Genomic DNA, 21,682 nt, shown 5'->3' on the forward strand with positions numbered 1-21,682 from the left:
GGAAGGCAAAAGGGAATGGGTCAACCTTATTTTCATTGAATTTGGCTCAGGGAGGAATTGACATACATATCAAATAGGGTATCTCACCCTACAGGAGAGTAGCAGGCAAGGGGATGAGAGAGGGGATTATGGAAGGGAGGGCAGGTTGGGGGGAAGGGAAGTTGGAAGCAACCACTTTTGAAAAGGGACAGGATTAAAGTAGAGAACAGAACAAGTGGGAGGTGGGATAGGGGGGAGGGAAATATAGTCAGTCTTTTACAATATATCTACTATGGTAATGTTTTGCATAGCTACACATGTACATCCTATACTGAATTGCTTATCTTTCCAGTAAGGGTGGGTGACAAGGGAGGAAGGGAATGAATCTGGAATTCAAAGTTTTAAAATCAAATGTTTAAAAATATATATATATACTATTATTAATACTATTTTACATGTAATTGGGAAATAAGATATACAGGCACTGGGGCAAAGAGATCCACCATGCCCTACTGGAAAAGTCGAAGGGGGTATTATGGGAGAAGATATGGGAGACAGCAGACTGGAGCAGAGGATATCCTATGGGACCGCTATTTTGGGGCGGTGAGTAGGGGAAAAATGGGGAGAAAATTTTTAACTCAAAATCTGGTGGAAATGAATGATGTAAACCAGAAGTTAATAAATGAACCTCTATAATTTTGCTATCAATTTGAAATCTTGGGTTTTCCCATCTAGCACAAAAGAAGCTATCCATTTCTTTGTGGGTAGTATGTCTAAAGTTTGGATAGAGTGTCATTAAGTCAGGTCACAATACATTTAATCTAGGATCAAGGAATCAACAAAACTCTAAGAGATGAAATTTTTTTTTTTTAAATCAAGGCGAGGAGGTAGGGTGGGAAGGAAAGACATAAAGCATGAAGAGGATTGGATTTGCAGTTATAAGTAAGGCCTGGGTTCAATATTCTTGCACTGCTACTTACTTGGCAGACCTTTGGCCAATCACTTAACTCTCTGGGTCTCAGGTTTCTCCCCTGTAATAGGAGGGTGCCAAAGCGGAAGGGCTCTTAAGTCCTTGCTAGCTAATAATAAATGCTAAGGACATGGTTTTCTTAGGTTAAAGTAGAGGTCCAAATTCAGTTCCCCAAAGGATTAGAAGGTCTTGAAGGCTAAGGAAGGGAATATGTGAGCATGTGCACCTGAGGTACTTTCATACACAGGTAGGCAAGAATCAAGGTTCATCCATCCCTGTGTTCCCAAGAGCAGAGTCCAAACTGGGTTGGAGCTGTTACAGTAAACTGAAATAGAAATGGGGGCTAGTAATCTGTTCCATAAGGATTCTTATGGGCCACATAACGATTTAGTTTTAAAATAGTTTTTATGGTACTTTTAGTTATTATGTTAAATATTTTCCAATTATATTTTAATCTGGTTCAGCTAAACTCCAGAACTGTTGTGTTACATGTTTGACAACTCTGGTCCAACACACTCCAAAACAAGCAGCTTGAAATAAAAAGTCTTACCTGCATTTGGCGAAGTGGTCCTGCTAGCTGTTCTGTCAATTTGGGCAGTTCAGTGGACTATTACAAAGAAAAAGAAAACTTGGTTGTAAAATTCCATAACTTATCATATGAGCCCTTAAATAATCCACATTTTCTCTAATAATAAAAAAAATGTTCTAATATTTAAAGTTAGATCTGATGTTTTATTACTTTAACATTAATCTTTAACAGAGGAAAAAGTCCTGGATTTAGAGACAGAAGACCTAGGTTTAAATCTGTGTTCTGCCACGATTACCTGTGTGGTACATTAGACAAATCACTTAACTCTGGGCTTCAGTTCACTCATCAGCAAAATGAAGTATCTAAACTATGGATGACCTAGAAGGTCCCTTTCAGGTCTAAATCTACTACTTTCTCAGCATCTTGTTTTAGAATTTTACTTAATAAAAGAGGATCCAGGGGTGGCTAAGTGAAGCAGTGAATAGAGCACAGACCCTGGAGCCAGGAGGACCAGAGTTCAAATCTGGCCTCAGACACTTAACACTTACTAGCCGTGTGACCTTGGGCAAGTCACTTAACCCTAACTACCCCTCCAAAAAACTAAAAAATAAATAACCAAATAAAAGAGGAACCATCTGCAAAATTATCTGATTAACAATACAAGCTTACAACTCAGTCACTCTTAATCTATATTAAGAAAAAGAATTCATTCTTGTTCCTCTCCTAATCACATTTAATATCTCTCCTAATATTCTTTCAATAATTTAATTTCTTCATAATTAAAACTGTCTAGTAACAACACTGTTAAGACTAAACTTTTTCATGTTCTCTGGTTTATACAAAAAATGCCTGTTTGTTGCATGGATTAATAAAATATATTAATTTATTTATTAACTCACATTCTCCTGAAATACAAAACAGCTTAGCAATGCAGTAGCTTGCTCTGCAGACAAGTCATTGAAAAGTCCATTAAACATCATTTCAGTTAAAAGCAGCTCATCGGCACTATATAAAAAAGAAAGAGAATATTTAATACAAAATAATTTTTAATAAAGTTTTGCTAAACAATGCATTATTCAGGGGCGGCTAAGTGGCGCAGTAAGAGGGCTGGCTGTGGAGTCAAGAGGACCCAGATCAGTTCTGACCTCAGATACTTAACACCCACACAAAAAAACTGTCCATGTAACCTTAAGCAAGTTACTTAACCCCAATTGCTTTAAAAAAAAAAATGCATCATTCAGCCATTCAGATAAAGGACAGAATGGGCAAAGAGCAAATGAAATTAAGAGAATGAACAAGAATATTTATCAGAAAATGAAAAATCAATATTATAAGTATAAAATCACATCATAATAAACATATGAAGACATTAAAGTCCTTTTCATTTCCTCAGCATAAGAGACTCAGGTCTCTTATAAGGTAAGAAGTCTCTCCGGGGAAGACAGGAAAGGCAAGCGTTCTGTAATGTGTCAGGAAGGAGAAGCAAAGAGGACAGTGTCTCTAGATCCCAGAGTATATGGAAGAGAAGCAAGTCTAAGAAGACTAGAATGACAGAAAGGGCCAGGTCATGAAAGACTTTAGTAGGAACCTACCATGTGTTATGGAATAGGGCAAGAAGATGCTCAGACTTGTGCTTTAGGTAGATCAGTTTGATATCTGAGTGGAAATTAAACTGGAGTGGAGAAAGACGGGAGGCCAGGATACCAAACAACAGGTTATTGCAATATTTTAGGCCAGGGTGGATGGACAGAGGCAGAAGGGGACACAAAATTTTGCAAAGGCAGAAGCCTCAGACTTGGCAATAGATTGGCCATAGGAGATGAGAGAAAGTGAGGAATTAAAGATGACTCGTATGTTTTGAGCCTGGATGACTGGGAGGATGGTGTTGCCCCTGATAGTAATTTGGAAGGTTGGAAGAGAGGGTGGTTTGGGTAGAAAAGTATCCTATTTCTTTATTGTGCAGAGCTCCCTGAGAAGACTCAGGGGTAAGATATGAGACTGATGCAATGTACCCAGGATTACATAGCTAGTAAATATTAGTAGAGATTGGAACCCATATATTCCTAATTCCAAGCTTAGAACTTTATACACAATATGAAACATTTTTCATGTTTAGTTTGAGGTTCCTATACCTAGGACACCTAATTGGACGTATTCAGTAGGAAAGACGATATAGGAGGCAGAAGACAGATTGGCAGCATATTTAAAGATCTGGGAATCATGTGCATAGAGATGATAATTAATCCCATGGTATGTTACCAAGGTCACCAAGAGATGAACTGTAGAGAGAAGTTGGTCCAGTTTAGAGAGTATCCAAGCATGTAACCATTTTAGTAATACTAATTTCTGCCACAAGAACTAACACTGGACTCTTGAGTCTAGAAATCTGGCATCTAGACCTGGTTCTGCCATTAATTAATCCAGATTCGTTAGGCAAATCACTTAAAAATCTCTTGGCCTCAATGTCCTCATTTTGTAAGAGGGATTTAAACTAGATAATCTATGAAGTACCATTTAATGATTCAAATGAAAAACTCTTCATCATGAATATACTTTATTACTCTATAAAGAAGATAATAAACATCAGGAGAGGATGAGTCTTGCCCATTCAAAAGTCACGCTACGGTTCTAGAAACTGTTTGACAAATACACACATGAGAATATATGCTATACTTAATATATTTTTCCCCTCATAGAGTTCCTTTATAGCTAATTAGTCAATTCTTTTTCTGAGACTAGATTATTTAAGATCTTTGTCATATTATCAATTTGAGTATTTTATATGCTATTTTGTTGATTTAATTTTCTGTCTTCACAGTTCTGACTGGTTCACTGGAGAATTCTATCAAAGTCTTTTTTTTGCTTTCTGCCTTTTTTTTTTCCCGAAGGGGAAGGCAGGGCAATTGGGGTTAAGTGACTTGTTCAAGGTCACTCAGCCAGTGTGTCAAGTGTCTGAGGTTGAATTTGAACTCAGGTCCTCCTGACTCAAGGATGGGTGCTCTATTCACGGCGCCACCTAGCTGCCCCCTATCAAAGTCTTAAAGAACAGTTAGTATCAGCTACACAAATTATCCTCAAAAATTGAAAAAGCACTCTGAGACTCCTATTAAAGATAAATATAGTCCTAACACCTAAATCAGTAAAGGATAAGGCACAAAAGAATGATAAACCAGTACCACTGATGAATATTGATTCAAAAATTTTAAATAAAGGCATATCAAAAAGACTACAGTAATTCATCCAAAAATTCATTCATTATGATCAAGTTGGATTTATACCTGGCATGAGAAGAGTGTTCGAGCTTAGGAAAATTAATAAATATTAGCAATATTAAGGAAAGAAATATCCAAAGTCACATGATTATCTCAATAAATGTAGAAGAAACAAAGCACAACACTCATTTATGCTGAGTATCTGAAACCAAAAACAACCCTTGTATACAACAAGGAGATGCTTGAAGCTTTCCAATAAATATACAAGTAAAGTATATTACTTACATTATTTGATATAGTTCTGGAAATGCTAGCAATAGCAGTAAGATGAGAAAGAGATTAAAGACTTAAGGATAGGTAAACAGAAGATAAAGTGATTTCCCTTAGCTGATGACATGACAGTTTACTTAGAAAATCCTTAAAGAATAAGCAAAGATACTGAGATAAATAATATCTTCAGAAAAGTTGCAGGCCTACCCCTCATCACACCATTTTAATATAATAATAACAAAAGCCAAAAGGCAATAATGGAAAGAGAAATTCCAAATAATTACAAAATACACAAAATATTATGGGATCAATTTACTAAATATACAAAATACTTGCATTAATTCAAACACAAAGTGCTCCTTAAAGAAATAAAGAACTTAAAAGTTGTAGGAGTTTTCAGTGCTCATGACCAAGTCATGCCATAACAACAAAAATAATACTTTACCTAAATTAAACACTTTTTAATCCTATTATTATCCTTCAATCCAAAAATGGATAAGCTTTAATCCTATATAAAACTACAAAAAAATTACAAAAGGGATATATTATAGAGCTTGATAAAAATAATTAAAAAATTCATTTGGAGAAACAAAAGTCCTAAAACATCAAAAGAAATAATGAAAAGAGGTAGGGAGGAAAGGAGAATAACACTTCCAGACTGCAAAATATACTGTAAAGCAATAGTCATTAAAACAATCTAGTTCAGGTTAAAGAATAGAGAGGTATAACAATGGAACAGGTTAGATAGGGGAGAATCAGAAAAATGGAACTTAACAATATAGTAATCCATAAACTGGAAAACATAATTACTTTCAAAAGAACACCCAATTTTATTAAAAATTTCTAGGGAATATTGGATTGCATGCCGCCATGGGGGAGGGTAGAAAATTTGGTACTGAAAAACTTGTGGAACTCAATGCTGCAAACTAATAGCAAATAAATTAAAAAAAATTTTTTTTTCTAGGGAAACCTAAAAGTAGCCTGGCAGAAATTATTAGGGTCACATTCTAAATGGACATCCAATTATATATGTAATCTAAATATTAAAGATCATAGATAGATCTTGGATCTACCCATATATGAATATCTATACATAAACAGATCATATATCTTTCAGATATGTGTAAGAGATGTATTCTTAACAAAATAGGACATAGAAGTAATTACAAAAGGAAAAATAGAGAAATTTGACTACATAAAATTGAAAAGTTTCTATGCAAATAAAATTAATTCACCAAAGATAAGGGAAGGAGTTAAATAAGAAAACAAATTTTCTACCAAATTTCTCTGATAAGTGTTTGGTATGGGGGGGGGGGGGGGGGGAAGGGGAAGAGCCAAGACGGCAAAGTAAAAGTGTTTGGTATATAAACAGTTAACAGATATAAGATCAGAGGGGCCATTACTTAATACATAAATAATCAAAGGATATAAACAAACTTCTCAAAAGAAAAATTAGCAAATATTAACAATCATATGAAAGAATACTCCAAATCATTAATACCAAGAGAGATGCAAATCAAAACAACCCTAAGGTTTACTGGCAAAGATGATAAAAGATGGGAAAAGTCAATGCTGGACAGGTTAAGAGAAGAAAGATCATTAGTGCAATATTGGGGGAATCTTGCTTTGGTATATAACCCCTTCGGAAAACAATTTGGAATTATGCAAACAAAGTGACTAAAATGTCCTATTACCCTTTGACCTAGAGATTTCATTACTAGGCTTGTACTCCAAGGAGCGGAGATTAAGAAAAGTCTCCACATACAACAAAATAATTATACCACTACTTTTTGTGAAAGTAAAAAAATGGAAACAAAGTACTTATCTACTGACTGGAGAATGGTTAAGACAAATTGTGATACATGAATGTAATAGAATATTTCTGTGTTATAAGAAATGATCAATAAGATGAATACTGAGAGAAACATGGAAAGACTTAGATGAACTGAGGCAGAGTGAGGAAAGTAGGGTAAAGAAAAACAGAAACAATGACTGTACCAGTGAAAATGGAAAGAACATTAAAAAAAATGTTGCAAAATTATACAGAACAAGCATAACTCCAAAGAAAAGGATATGAGAGCTCAAAAGAAGAGATGACAAGACACTCCCTATTCCAACCCTCTGGAGAGTTATCAGGTCCAAGGGTGTGGTACACTGCATATATAATCAGACTTTTTCAAAGTATTGATCAGTTTTGTTGATTTTTTTCTTCTTTTTCTTTTTTGTCTTTAAAAATATCATTTTTGAGGGGGTGAAGCCAAGATGGCAGAGCAGAAACCAGACTTCTGTGCAGCTCCAGCTTCCACCTACTTCAATACATGCAAAAAATGATTCTAAACAAACTTTAGAGCTACAGAACCCACAAAGTAACAGAGAGAAACAAATGAAGGAAACTGAAGGAAACCTGGTAGGCTGGCAGGAGGGTCCACTGCAGCTTGCTGGGAGCCCAGTGCAGTCCCGAATGAGGTGGGGTTTTAGCCCCAGGGTGGCCCCCACCAGCAGCTGCAGTAGACTTCAGGAGAGTGGATCACTAGAAGCTGTGGCAGTATCCAGACTTCTCAATCCACAAACGCCAAAGAAAAGACAGAGTAAAAGGTTAGCATGGAATTTTTTTAAAACGGGGGCACAGTCCGGTTGCTATCCCCAAGCAATAAGCAGAGGAGGACTGCTGCATGGTTGCTTCTGGAGCTCCTAGTCTACAGATTGCAGGGGGATGAAGCAACCATTCAGAGGGTAATCGCTCTTCCTTTGACCTGCTTGGATCCAGATCAGTCTTGGGTGGTGGTCCCGGGGTGTGTGACCAGTGAGCCTGAGTGTGTGGGGGCTGTAGAGAGGGCACCCATCTAATAGCTCCGGCAGATGCAAAAACCCCAGCAATCTGGGACACAGCTCTCTCCATTTTGAAAGCAGAGTTCTACCGTGGCAAAGAGCTCAAATGTGAAGTTAATTGGCTGCTAATATGAACAAGCAACAGAAGCACAAAGAGACAATAGAATCCTTTTTTGAGGACAAAAAAGATCAAGACATGGAGCGGGAAGAACTCCTGCATCAAAAGTCTCCAAGAAAAATATGAACTGGTTAGAGGCCATGGAGGAGCTCAAGAAGCATTTTGAAAATCAAGTAAGAGAAGTGGAAGAAAAATTGGGAAGAGAAATGAGAATGATTTAAGAAAATCATAAAAAGTGAATCAACAACCTGACTGAAAAAAAATAACACCTTAAAAAACAGACTAAATCAAATGGCAAGAGGCCCAAAAAGCCAATGAGGAGAAGAATGCCTTAAAATGCCAAATTTGCCAGATGGAAAAAGAATTTCAAAAGCTCACTGAGAAGAATCACTCCTTCAGAATTAGATTGGAGCAAATGGAAGCTAGTGACTTTATGAGAAATCAAGATACTATTAATCAGATCCAAACAAATGAAAAAACAGAAGGCAATGTAATACATCTCACTGGAAAAATCACTGACCTGGAAAACTGATCCAAGAGAGATAATTTTAAAATTACTGGACTACCTGAAAGCCATGATCAAAAAAAGAACCTAGAAATCATCCTTCAAGAAATTCTCAAGGAAAATTGCCCTGAGGTTTTAGAACCAGAGGGCAAAATAGAAATGCAAAGAATTCACCCATCACCTCTTGAAAAGGATCCTGAAGAGAAAACCCCTAGGAATATTATAGCCAGGTTCCAGAGTTCCCAGATCAAGGAGAAAATATTACAAGCAGCCAAGAAGAAACAATTTGAGTATCATGGAAATTATCAGGATAACACAAGATCTAGCAGCTTCTTCATTAAGGGAATAAAGGGCTTGGAATGTGATATTCCAGAGGTCAAAGGGGCTAGGATCAAAACCAAGAATCAACTACCCAGCAAAACTGAGTATCATGTTTCAGGGGAAAATATGGCCATTCAATGAAATACAGGACTTTCAAGCATTCTTGATGAAAAAACCAGAGTTGAATAGAAAATTTGTCATTCAGATACAAGAAGCAAGAGAAGGTAAACAGGGAAAAGAAATCATTAGGAACTTATCAAAGTTGAACTATTTACAGTCCTACATGGAAAAACAATAACTATAACTCATGAAACTTTTCTCAGTATGAGGATAGTTGAAGGAAATATAAATGTATATATGTATACGTGCATTTATATGTCCATATAGGAGGGTATATGTGCATATGAATACATATGTGAGTGTGTATATATATGTGTACAGGTATACATAGACAGAGGGCACAGGATCAATTGAAGAGGAAGGGATGATATTTTAAAAATAAAATTAAAGAGGTGAGAGAGGAATATAATGAGAGGAGATAGAGAGAGACAGAATAAGATAAAGTGTCTCATATAAAAGAGGCAAGGGAAAACTGTTATAATGGAGGGGAAGAAAAGGAAGGCAAAAGGGAATGGGTCAACTTTACTCTCATTGAATTTGGTTTAAGGAGGGAATAACACACACTAATTTGGTTATCTTACCATACAGGAAAGTAGGGGGGAAGGGGATAAGAGGGGGGAATGATAGAAGGGAGGGCAGATTGGGGGGAAGGGTAGTTAGAAGCACACACATTTGAAAAGGGACAAGGTCAAAGTAGAAAAGAGAACAAGTCGGGGGCGTGATAGGATGGAGGGAAATGTAGTCAGTCTTTAACAATATATCCACTATGGAAATATTTTGTGTAACTACACATGTACAAGCTATATTGAATTGCTTATCTTCCCAGTAAGGGTGGGGTGATGTGAGGGAAGAAGGGAAAGAATGTGGAATTCAAAGTTTTCAAATCAAATGTTTAAAAAAATTATTATTATTATGTTTATATGCAATTGGGAAATAAGATAACAGGCCCTGGGGTATGGAGATCCATCTTGTCCTACCAGAAAGTCAGAGGGAGGATGGGGGAGGATATAGGAGAGAGAAGATTGGGGGAGGGGTTATTCAGTAGGATCATTGTTTTGGGGTGGTGGGTAGGGGAAAGATGGGGAGAAAATTTGTAACTCAAAATCTTGTGGAAATGAATGTTGTAAACTAAAATAAAAAATACCATTTTTAATGATATCATTTCTCTAGGAAGGGGAGAGATACTAAAGCAAATTTTGGTGATGGGAAAAATAGACATTAATAAAATTTATTTTTTAAAAAAAGGTCAGCTTTCTTTTGCACTCAAAGTTTGATATTAAAATCTTCTAGATTATTATGGTTCATTGAAAGTGTTTTACAATACTTGCTGACCAAAGAAAATATCACCTCTTTAACTGTTTACATTAGATACAATGCTCAGCATACAGAGGGTCACCTTTCACATCTTTCCCGATTAAGAATAATTTGTGTCATTTCAAGATGAGATGTACAAAAAAGCAATCAGTTTTACCTGCTGATCTCACATGCCACTCGTCCTTTCATCTCGATGACATCAGAAGATGTAGCAAAACCCAGCCTTCGTAAAACACGTTTCCGACACTTGAGCTCATCCATTTGTAAGACAGTTCTTGCTTTCTTTAGTTCTCGCTTTGCAGATTTAATATCTACAGCAATCTAAAAAATATCAAGGCAATAATGGGGATTAAATGCACTAGGTAATTATTATGGCAAATAAAGGAAACCAGATTCATTGAAGAAAATAATATTATTACTATTAGCAATAAAGATAAAAGTTTGGGCACATTTCTTTAGAGAAGCATCATGAAAAGGAAGGTACAATAAAATTACAGCAAATTACATATGTCAAAAAAGATGGCATATGTATCTGAGAACTTTAGTACAGAGGGAAGAAAAAGGAGGGGATACAAAGGGATAATAAGGGGTGGAGATGACCCAAACTATATTTGACTAGTACAGCTCCAACTCTTGGAAGTCATTGGTTATAAAAAGGCAACTCCAAAGACTAGGGTTATGACACCCAAGCCTAGCCATTTATCATCCTGACCAGCAGGAAACTACAGCAACTCAACAAGTTGGGGAGGGGGTAAGAGAGATGGCACAAGGTTTGAAAAGACTAGAAAGGTAGAAGAGGGTGGGGCAGGTTATTAAGAGCTTTGAACATCAAAGAAGACTTTGTATTTGATTCCAGAGGTGATTGGGAGTCACTAAAGTTTATTGAATATGAGGGTAACATGTTTGGACTTGTACTTTATGAAGATCTCTTTGGTGGCTGAATGGAGGAGGAGCTGGAATGGGGAGACACCAAGCAAGTTGACCAACCAGCAACCTACTGCAACAGAACAGGTGTGAGGTGATAAAAGCCTGCACCAAGATGATAGCAGCATAAAGGAGAGAAGGGGTGTCTTTAAGAAATAATAAAAAGGTAAAATAGGCAGGCCTTGGCAAATGGTTAGATGTATAAGAGGTGAGAGACACTGAGGGGTCGAGGATGATGTCTAATGTGTGAGTCTGAGGGACTGGGAGAATGGTAGTACCCTTGACATTAATAGAGAGGTTTGGAAGGAGGAAGGCTTTAGGGGAAAAGGTAATGAGGTCAGTTTTGGACATGTTGAGTTTAAGATGTCTATTTGAGATGTCTTAAAGGCAGATGTGGATGTAAGAATGAGAGTCACTACAGAGGTTAAGGAAGGACAGACAGGTTTGAGAATCAACAGATTCCATCAGAATCCATACAGATAAAAATTAAAATGGGAATCAATGAGATCACTAAGTAAAGTATTGAAGAGGAAGAACAATTGCTACTGCCAGACCCCTGACCATGCTTCACCTTCACTTCCATTCAGTCAACCGCTAAACCATCTTGCCATCTGTCTGCAAGTATGGCCTACAACCAAGAAATAAAAACAAAAATGCCTGATCCACGTAATCCTGTAGCAAACTTATGCATTGTGAAGTATAAATGATTAATATAAAATTCTTTACTTTTCTGAAAAGTGGATTTGGAGGAAACGAAAAGGAATGTAATGAATGCCTGAAGAAAGGTTTAGGATACATTACACAATCTTCAAATTTTGAAGATTTCATAATTTTGTCTAGAGTTGCTGATCTTCAACTAAAGAAAAACAAATAGAAGTCATATACTAAGATAATTATCTTGGTTCTTTGAACTTCTGCCCTCTTTCCTACTCAGGCAGCTTATTGTTATAGAGTTTTAAAAATTGTTGTTATTGTTTAAAACCATGGCTGACTCTCCAGAAAAGTTTTGTTATTAAAGAATTAATTATTGTATTTATGAAAAGCATACTATGTAGCAAGTATAACAGATCATATATAGGTGCTGCCCACAAAAACATTTAAAATCTACTTGAGGATAGCTATTTAAGCTGCAAAATATTTGGTGATCTAAGATAATGCCTAAATAACTTCTATGTACTTGTTTCAATGAATAGAAAAATAGACACATTTCATATAGTTATCAGTGTTATTTCTGTTTTGAGTTCTATCCCCTTATTAGATTGAGAGCCCTACAATGGCAGAGAACCATGTTCTAATAAAAAACGATAGGGATAAACTGAGAACCTCTCCATCTCTTGTTTAGTCATAAACTGTTCTGCTAGCCACAGATCTGAAAGATAATGTTTACCATGTTTCTACATGTTTTTGAGGTGACCTTTATATCTAAATGAGGTAACTATGTGGAGCTTATCTTGGCATATGGTGTCATTTGTTGCACTAAACCTGATTTCCACCAGCTGGCTTTCCAATTTTCTTACAGTTTTTGTCAAAATTCATATACCAAACACGAGGTTACTGTTTTTCAGTATGCTGTACACCTAATCCGATTGATGTCTTCATTTTTTAATCAGTACCAAGTAGTTTTGATAATGACTGTAGTATAGTTTAAAATCTGGTGCTATAAGGTACCCCCACTTTTACACTTTTTTTGGATACCTCACTTTCCTTTGAGATTCCTAATCCTTTGTTGTTCCAGACAAATTTCACCATTACTTTCTCTAGGTTATAAAAGTAATGCTTTCTAATTGTTGAGCTCTAATCTTTATTCCTAAAAAGTATTTGTAGTTGTATTTATAATTCATTTTCATAAGGAAAATACGAACAAATGATCTGAAGAGATGATAAGATTAACTTAGAGAAATCTAGCAATTCAAACAAAAACGGAAATAATCAACTTCATTAAAATAAAGAAAATCTCAAAAATTATGTCTTTGTGTATATCACCAGCAAATCACAGCAGGAAAAGAAAGAAAAACAGATTCTATGCAAAGTAATTACAGAATGTACAAAATAGCTGCTACTTAAGACTCATACGGGAACTGAATGTATATAACTACAAAACACATTACAGAAATAAAAACTAGGAGAAGGGGTTACTTTATAAAAGAAGAAAATATAAGGGGGTGGCTAGGTGGTGCACTGAATACAGCACCAGCCCTGGCGTCAGGAGAGCCTGAGTTCAAATCCAGCCTCAGACACTTGACACACTTACTAGCCACGTGACTTTAGCCAAGTCTGCCCTCCAAAAAGCAATAAAAAAAAAGCTTTAGGGGTGGCGCAATGAATAAAAGCGCTGGCCCCAGAGTCAGGAGGACCCAAGTTTGGTTTCAGCCTCAGACACTTAACACCCACACACTTAATCAGGAAGAATAAAAGGTTAAGAATCTCAAAAGATAGAATGACAAAAAGGAAGGAAGGAGGTCTAGCACGTCCTAAACTATACAATGAAGCACTGGTACTGATTAAAAAAAAAGAAAAAAATGTTCATCAGTGAAACAGATTAAGAGCCAGAAATGAACATAATTTTCAATAAAGCCAAAGACGCTACACCTAGAGGGATAATAAACATTTCATCAAAATACTAGAAAAGTCTGGCAGAAATCAGGTTTAGAACAATAACTCTCACTATGTACTACCAAAATGAAGTAATAAGTTCCAAATGGATACATGAATTAGATATTAAAGATCACACTGTAAGCAGATTAGAGGCACAGGGAAAGATACACCTTACACAACAACAAATGGGAAAATCATTCACCAAATAATGTATAGAGAAGAGCAGGAATTAAAATGGACAATGTCGGTTACATAAAATTACAAAGCCTTTGCTCAAACAAAACCAACAGTTAAAATTAGAAAGCAAATGAACTAGGAAAAAATAAAAAAATTATGATCTGACTTCTCATTAAAAAACGGCAAGCTATTAACAACCAGATGGAAAAATGCTCTAAATTATTAAGAGAAATCCAAATGAAAAGTAAAGTTCTACCTCATACCCATGAACTGAGAGAGTAAAGTGAGCAGAATCAGAGAACTATTTAAGCAAACACAACACTGTAAAAGAGAACAACTATAAAAGAATTAAGAACTTATATCAATGCAATGACCAAGCATAACTTTAGAAGATTTATTAAGAAGCACGATTACCATAACCTCTTGGTAGACAGCTGCAGAAGGAGACATTTTTTGTTGATATTGATCAAATCCTATATAATGTTTAAGAGAAAATATAAAAAGTAAAAAAAAGTTTGTAATACCTGTGCTTTTCTTTCACAAAGCTTATAAACAGTTTCCAAATTTGAATCATTATGAAGTGGATGAGAATACATTCGATGTTCAAAAGCCTCTACTTTCTGGATGACTTTTTTAAGTCCTTGATCTTGTATGCCCATATCATCAATGGGATCTAGTAACGGAACACCATCAGGAAAACGTTTCTGAACTTCCTAAAAGAAAAATGATTCAAAAATTTATGTTATTAAACACTTTAAAAGAAAATAATTTAAAAATCCATTTTCTTAAAATGTTCTAAATCACTACTGATAGTTACCACGTATCCAAAAAGGAAATGGAAAAGGGAAAAATTGAATTACTGATGGAGTAGTGGTCTAACCATTCTGGAAAACAATTTGAAAGTAGGCCCCAAGGGTTATAAAACTGCATACCCTTTAACTCAGCAATACCACCACTAGGTCTTTATCTCAAAGAGGTAAAAGAAAAAGGTCCCAAATATACAAACATTTATAGCAACACCTTTTGTGGTAGCAAAGAATTGGAAATTAAGGGGATGCTAACTAATTGGGGAATGGTTGAACACATTGTGGTATATGACTGTGAGAAAGCACTATTGTGTTGTAAGAAATGACAAAGGAGGTGATTTCAGAAAAAACATGATAAGACCCACATAAGCTGATGCAAACTGAAGTGAGGAGAACTGGGAGATCACTACACAGTAAAAGCAACATTGTAATGATAAATGACCGTGAAAGACTCAGCTGCTCCAATCAATGCACTAATCCAAGACAATTCCAAAGGAGTCATGATGAAAAAATGCTATCTACCCTCCACAGGGCAGAACTGATGAAGTCAGAATGTAAAATGAAGTGCAATTTTCCACACTTTCTTTTTGCTTTTTAAAAAATACTACTACTATGGCAATAAGTTTTGCATGATATCACATGTATAACTGATATCTTATTGCTTGCCTTCTCAGTGGGTATGGAAGTACGTGGGAGGGAGAAAATTTGGAAATCAAAATTTAAAAAGAACATGAAAAATAAATGTTAATTTTCAAAATGTTCTCTTAATACATCAATGAAAATACAATCAATGAAATACAAAATACAATCAATGAAAATAAATACATTAAAATACATTTACTATCTATTTTACATAAAACATTGCACAGGAGAAAAAATGAGAAAATGGTTACTAAAACAATTAGTTGAAGAGATGAAACACAGACACATAAAGTAAGTGACAATATAATAAATATACCCAGTCCTCAACATTGACAAGTTTAACTTTTGTGTTTTCAAGCATTCATATGATTTAACTAGTAACCTCATTTTCACTTTTGCATTACTAACTGTGCATATTAGTGGCTACGCACAGCAGAGAAAACAAAGAGGTTTGGTGTGTCCAAGTATGTGGAGTAGCTGGCATCCTACTAGGCACTTCCCTGATCTTGTTCACCCTCATGTAAAGAACTGTCCAAGCATTTGTTGCATATTTTCATTGTCTTTAAAAAGTCAAGTTCTATGTTGCGATTAAGTCCCCAAAGACTAGTGTAAGTCCTCTGGACTCTAAGGTAATGTCAAGATCTTGCCAGCTGCAGTGTCTTCTCAGAGTCATGCCCCAGCAACCTCTCTCTTGGTTTTCAGAGGTCAGCTTAGATAGAGAGGTTTACAGCAGCGAAGTATATAGCACACTGCCCTCACACTATCATCTGATACAATAGAAAGTAAGATTCAAATTAAAAAGTATTTTAGTTTTAAGTATTTAATTTGCTGTACAGTATTTATGGCACTGTAGATTTCATGTTATGAAAAGTGAATATTATCTGAAATCGCTATTTTTATTTTGTTTTGCTTTACTGAAATATTGTCAGAGTTCTAGGGAATTATAAGTGAGAAAAAATGTTCTGCATGTTACCAATTTTATTTTGTGTACTGCATTTTATGGGTTATTTCATGGTTACTGAGTTAGGCAAAGTACATATTTATCAGAATTAATGTTTTGTTATAAAGAACTGAATGCAGAAAATAGTATTTTCAGCAATCTCTAGAGAAAGATTACAGTTTTTGGTAGTCCTAGGAACCTAACCTGCCATTTCTCATAGGTTCAATGTTACAACATTTGCATTTTTTTACTTCTGTACCATTTTCTAGGAAAGTTACTCTCATGAAAGTTGAGGATTGACTGTATATATAGTAAATAAAAGTGAAAATTAGGAGGTACTGATTGTCAAATGAGTGGTATAGATGAAGAAAATTGAGTTCAAATGTGGAAATTGTAATGGACTAAAATTATTTGGGGAAGTTTCACAGAAAAGGGTTGGCAAGGCAGAGAAGAGGGAAAGGGCATTTCAGGGAAAAAGAAATTAAAATATAAAAACAACCACCAAGGGTTCTGAAAGATCTGGCAGATATGATGGCTAAGCCTTAACTTAAATTAACTGAAATTAATTCAATTAATTAATTGAAAAATTACAGAGAACATGTGAGATCCTACAAACCTAGCATGAAGGAAACATCATACTGATTTTTAAAAAAGCAGGGGAGAAGATATTATTTAGTCCTAAAAGAGACTTTATAACCTCATTTACTCTGACTACCTCATTTTACAGGGGAAGAAAACAAACAAACATGGAGAGGTAAAGTGATTTACACAAGGTTTCACAGCTGGCTATAGTTACTAGATATGGATAGCTCAATATGGATAGGGCTGATTTTGTTCAGTTGTTTTCAGCTGTCGATATAATTTGCCACTTCCTTCTCCAATTCATTTTACAGGTGAGGAAACTGAGGCAAATAGGATGAACTGACTCGGCCAGGGTCCCTGAGATAAGCATGTGAGATCAGATTTGAATTTAGGAAGATAAGTTTTCCTGACTCCAGGCCTGGCATTCTATCCACTATGCCACTTAAACTTTGTATGTCCCTTAGGATAACACCCACAGTTCTGTATATGGTAGGTATTTGACAAAAGTTTGTCAGATGATGAGATTATAGATAAATTATTTACTAAATTACAATGACTAATGCCATAACAGTCACAGTACTTCCCAAGGAAAACAAAATAATTTTACATATGCACTTGGAATATTAAAAAAAAAAACACCAGAAAATTCTGAAGCTCTAACTTTTATTCCAAATCATATTTAACATTCAGAAAACGGGAATACCTTTCCCTGCATCAGTGAAGGTAAGCAAACACACCATAATTTTCCTTGGAGAAACCTTTATATTCCAAATTGCTAGTAGCTTTAAAGAATGGTCAACTGGCAGTTCTGCTCCTGGTAGTTTACAGCAATCTGATTTCAAAGGATTATTGTTAGTGGCGGTAATTTCCCTGAACAATATTATTAACAATGTTTTAAAGAAAGTAATCAATTTTTATTTATTTATTTATTTGCTTCCTTGGAGGGCAATTAGGGTTAAGTGACTTGCCCAAGGTCACAGGGCTAGTTTTTGTGTTAAGTGTCTGAGGTCATATTTGAACTCAGGTCCTCCTGACTCCAGGGCTAGTGCTCTATTCACTGAGCCACCTAGCTGCCCCTAAAAGAAATCAATTTTTTAAAAAGGCACCACATAAATTTCTATCATGGTAGAAATCCACAGTACCACAAAAATTAGCTAATTGTAATAAAATGTGTACCTGTATTGATTTTAGCACGCTCTGTCGGTTGTCTACTGGCCTCAGATCTCTGGGAATATAAAGCCGAACACTGCTGATAGCAGACAGAAGGTGCACCAGGACTGGAACCACCTAATAGCAAATGATTCTATGATACGATTATCAGAATAACCAACTGTGGAACTGCCCCATTCCTAAGACTTAATGGGATCCCCAAAGAAAGTCAATATTGCAACATTAAAGACAGGACCAATTAAGCAAACCACAATTACTTACTGAAAATCTTCTATCTCAAACTACAGAAAGAAATGGCTAAACTAGATGGTTTTTCATGTCTTTTCTACCTTTAAATCCATGGTTTTATGGTTCTATGAACTATGACAGCAGCTATGAAAAAATATAAAGACTTTTAATTCATACTCCTTACATTTAAAGGAATTTATAATCAAATTGTAAAGGTATATACAAAGAGAAAGAATTAAAACAAGTCAGTGTCTAAACAGCAATAGCAGTACACAAGGAATCACACATGACTAACAGAAGGCAGACATAATGCTTCCTTCTATCATCCCTCAAATGCCTAATTTTGCGGACAAGCCTACTCGTAGAGCAGTCATATAGGTTATCCCCATACTCTTTTAAAACTTCACCAGATGATCTGCTCTTGTCTGTATTAGGTGGAGAAGCCTGCAACTAACATCTGATGCCACTCATGTGGAGTCCTGGCAAAATGCGAGATCTAATTGTAGCTAAAGCAGGCCAGCAGGTGGGGAGGGTTTTAGGCAAGAATGAGGTATTTCCATTGAAATTTTCCAGACAGTGATGACCTAACATTGGTTCCACATGGTACAGGTTAAATATAAGAAATATAGGTGATTGTCTATCTAAGAGGAGTACTAAAGAGTACAGATACCTGGGCAATGCCTATGTGCCCAAGAATGATTTGCCTCTAGTAGCCCAGAGAATGAGGAGATGGAGCTGGCCTAGGAGCTAGAAGCCAAGACCCTAAGGTAGCTGCAGACAAGGATTCTTCCCTCCTGTCACCTTATGTCTTCCAAAAAGGGTCTGACATGAAGGTCACCCAAACAAGGAGGTGGTTTAAAGGAGGTTGTCCATCAGACACACTCTAAGATGGCCATATCTGGGAATTCTAAAATACAGATGGAGGTAGGAGGGGGCAGATACTGGTGATTGGATGAGGAATAGAACTTGAGTGGGATTTCTCAAAGAAGAAGAGGATAAAAATGTATTTCAGTAATGAAATAAAGTTTTAGAAAAATGAACAAATATAATCCAGGTGCTACAACAATCAGTTTTGTCTAAAAGAGCATGATTTCAATTTGGAAAAGTAACTTTTTAGCCCAATCTAATAAAACTGACAATATAGCATATATGACTATTTTAATCTAAGAGACTTAGATTAATAGATTTTTCTTTATTCTAAGATCATTATGTTTTATTTGGACTTGATGAATCTTAATGATTCATTTTCTTTAGGACTGATTAATCTGAATGACAAGTAATCTTAGTCAGTGCCCTCAAAAGAGGAAAAAGTGATGGAATATTCCTTTAGATGCTAGAATGTTTTTTCTGTACATTGTGACATCATTAGGTACTTTGAAATAATAAATCCTTTCAAGAGACTAATATATGCATACAATTTGGAAAATTACTCTTTTGTGTTGGGAATGATTATGGAATGATTAGAAAGAAAAAAAGGCTGATGAATGAAAATTTAGAATCCAAAGTTTTGTGGGTAATTTCTGATTCAACTGCTGCAAAGAAGTGACTAAGATGAAAACATGGAAGTAAGAACCAATTCACTTGACATCTTTTGTCAACATCCTCTCATTCAAGCTGGTGACTGCAATAAAAGTTTCCTCTCTAAAGATGTTTTTCTATTTCAAGAAAGCAATATTCCTGACCTTTCTTCTCCTTAATATAAGCCAAGGATGCCAAGTTAACTTCAGAGGCCCAGAGGGGTTTTAGAAGGAAGGAGAACTACTGAAATCTCCATCCTGTTATTCCCCAAGTAAACAAAGGAAGTATGATCCTTGTCCTATGTCTGCAAAGGGTTTGGAGAGAATTTCTAGTAATTTTCCTAGAGTTTTCTAGGGCTATAAATTTCACTATGTACCCGGAAGCCATATTCAAGGCACAAAGCTACAAAGAAAAATGGAATATTTTCTGGGTTGCCATACAACATCTATTAAGTGAATTAATATTGCCTATGTAGCTGGAGATTATATAAATAAGTAAAACAGATATGGTCCTTATATTCAAGGAATTCATTATCAACAAATTTTTGAGTAGTTTCCATGAACAAATATGGTATTATAAATTTTCAGAATTTAACTTTTTTATGCTTAGTAGCAATAAAGTAGTATAAAGTTCTAATAACAGGAGTGGTCCCATGGAATGACACCTAAGCAAAATTTCTCTTGGCTGCAGGATTTAGGAAAGAGAGAAAAAAAGGACAGATTTTAGTACAGCATAAAATGACCACCAGGGATATCATTTTGATGTTTAACAATCACCTTTGCCTTTTAAAATGCCATTAACTCTCTTGGGGTGGAAATAATAGGTACCTATAAGAACATGAAGGACTATCTTGCAAAAGAGTAAGAATTAGGCTTTTTTAGCTTGGTACTGATGACAGAACTGAAAGAAATGGGAAGAAGTTTTAGATTTAGGTTTAATGTAAGCCAATTAAAAAAAAAAACAATTAAAATTGTCCCAAAGTAAAACTCACTGTTTTAGGATGAAATGAGTTTTCCATCAAAGGAGGTCTTTCAGAAAAAAATCTTTAGGCATCATCTACTCCAATCCCTCATTTTATATCTGAGGAACCCGAGGACTCAAAAGGTTATGACTTGTGTAGGTTCATACAGGTAGGACATGGAAAAGCCAGGATTTAACTCAGGTCCTCTGACACCAATTCTGACCCCTTCATTAAAATGTATGTAAATTCTAGAAATGTCAGGCTGTAGGAGGAAGTCAACCCAATGTTTACAATTTATGGTTGATGGACTGAGTATCTGCTGCCTGATGACCAGTCTAACTAAGTTAAAAGAGGTTAGTAATCATTAGGATGGTGATTAATATTTTATTCCACAGAACTTCTCAAGACATACTATTAAGCAGCAAAGAGGTTATGATCTGCACTGGTGAAGAAAGTACCCAACAATGACAGAAATAATAAAATTTGAATTGTTTGAAGATGGTAGACTGAGGTGAGTATGCAATATAAACCATATATAAATTAAATAGCTTTTAATAAATGTTTTAGTTGAGAATTTATTTTTATGAATGATTTTTCTACTTTTCTAAAATGCCATTTTCACAAGAATGAACCTTCCACTTCCACCCTCACCCCCACTCCTACCAACCCAGGTAGAGTTGGCTAAAATAAAATGTTACAAAACCCCAAACTCTCATCATAATAAATTGGCAATTAAATTCTATTTGGCATCAGAATATCAGTCTGATAGCTCGACCAATTAAATATCTCTGTGACTTTGAGCAGGTCACGACTTCTGAGCCTAGTTCTTGATCTATAAAATAAGAGGATTGAAACAGATGATTTCTAAAGACCCTTCCAGGGCTAGAAATGATAAATTATGAACATAAAAGCACTGGTAAAAAAAAATCAGTTCACATGCATATTAATGTAATAAAATACAAGTCACTTTTT

The 21,682-nt window shown here is 35.5% G+C and overlaps 1 protein-coding gene across 1 annotated transcript in view; it reads right to left on the minus strand.

The window, feature by feature from the left end:
- The window catches only part of MTREX (Mtr4 exosome RNA helicase), a 90,640-nt gene that overhangs the window by 16,209 nt on the left and 52,749 nt on the right, over positions 1–21,682 (minus strand). The window contains exons 20-24 of the mRNA XM_069096508.1: positions 18,010–18,120; positions 14,388–14,576; positions 10,325–10,488; positions 2,378–2,483; positions 1,500–1,556 (exon numbers count right to left, since the gene is read on the minus strand). Coding sequence (XP_068952609.1) covers positions 1,500–1,556; positions 2,378–2,483; positions 10,325–10,488; positions 14,388–14,576; positions 18,010–18,120 — 627 coding nt within the window. The remainder of the gene's footprint in view (positions 1–1,499; positions 1,557–2,377; positions 2,484–10,324; positions 10,489–14,387; positions 14,577–18,009; positions 18,121–21,682) is intronic.

Source organism: Petaurus breviceps, unplaced genomic scaffold (genome assembly GCF_028583685.1).
Source record: "Petaurus breviceps papuanus isolate PSGF00001 unplaced genomic scaffold, PetGlider_PUasm1.0 229, whole genome shotgun sequence".
Classification (NCBI taxonomy): domain Eukaryota; kingdom Metazoa; phylum Chordata; class Mammalia; order Diprotodontia; family Petauridae; genus Petaurus; species Petaurus breviceps.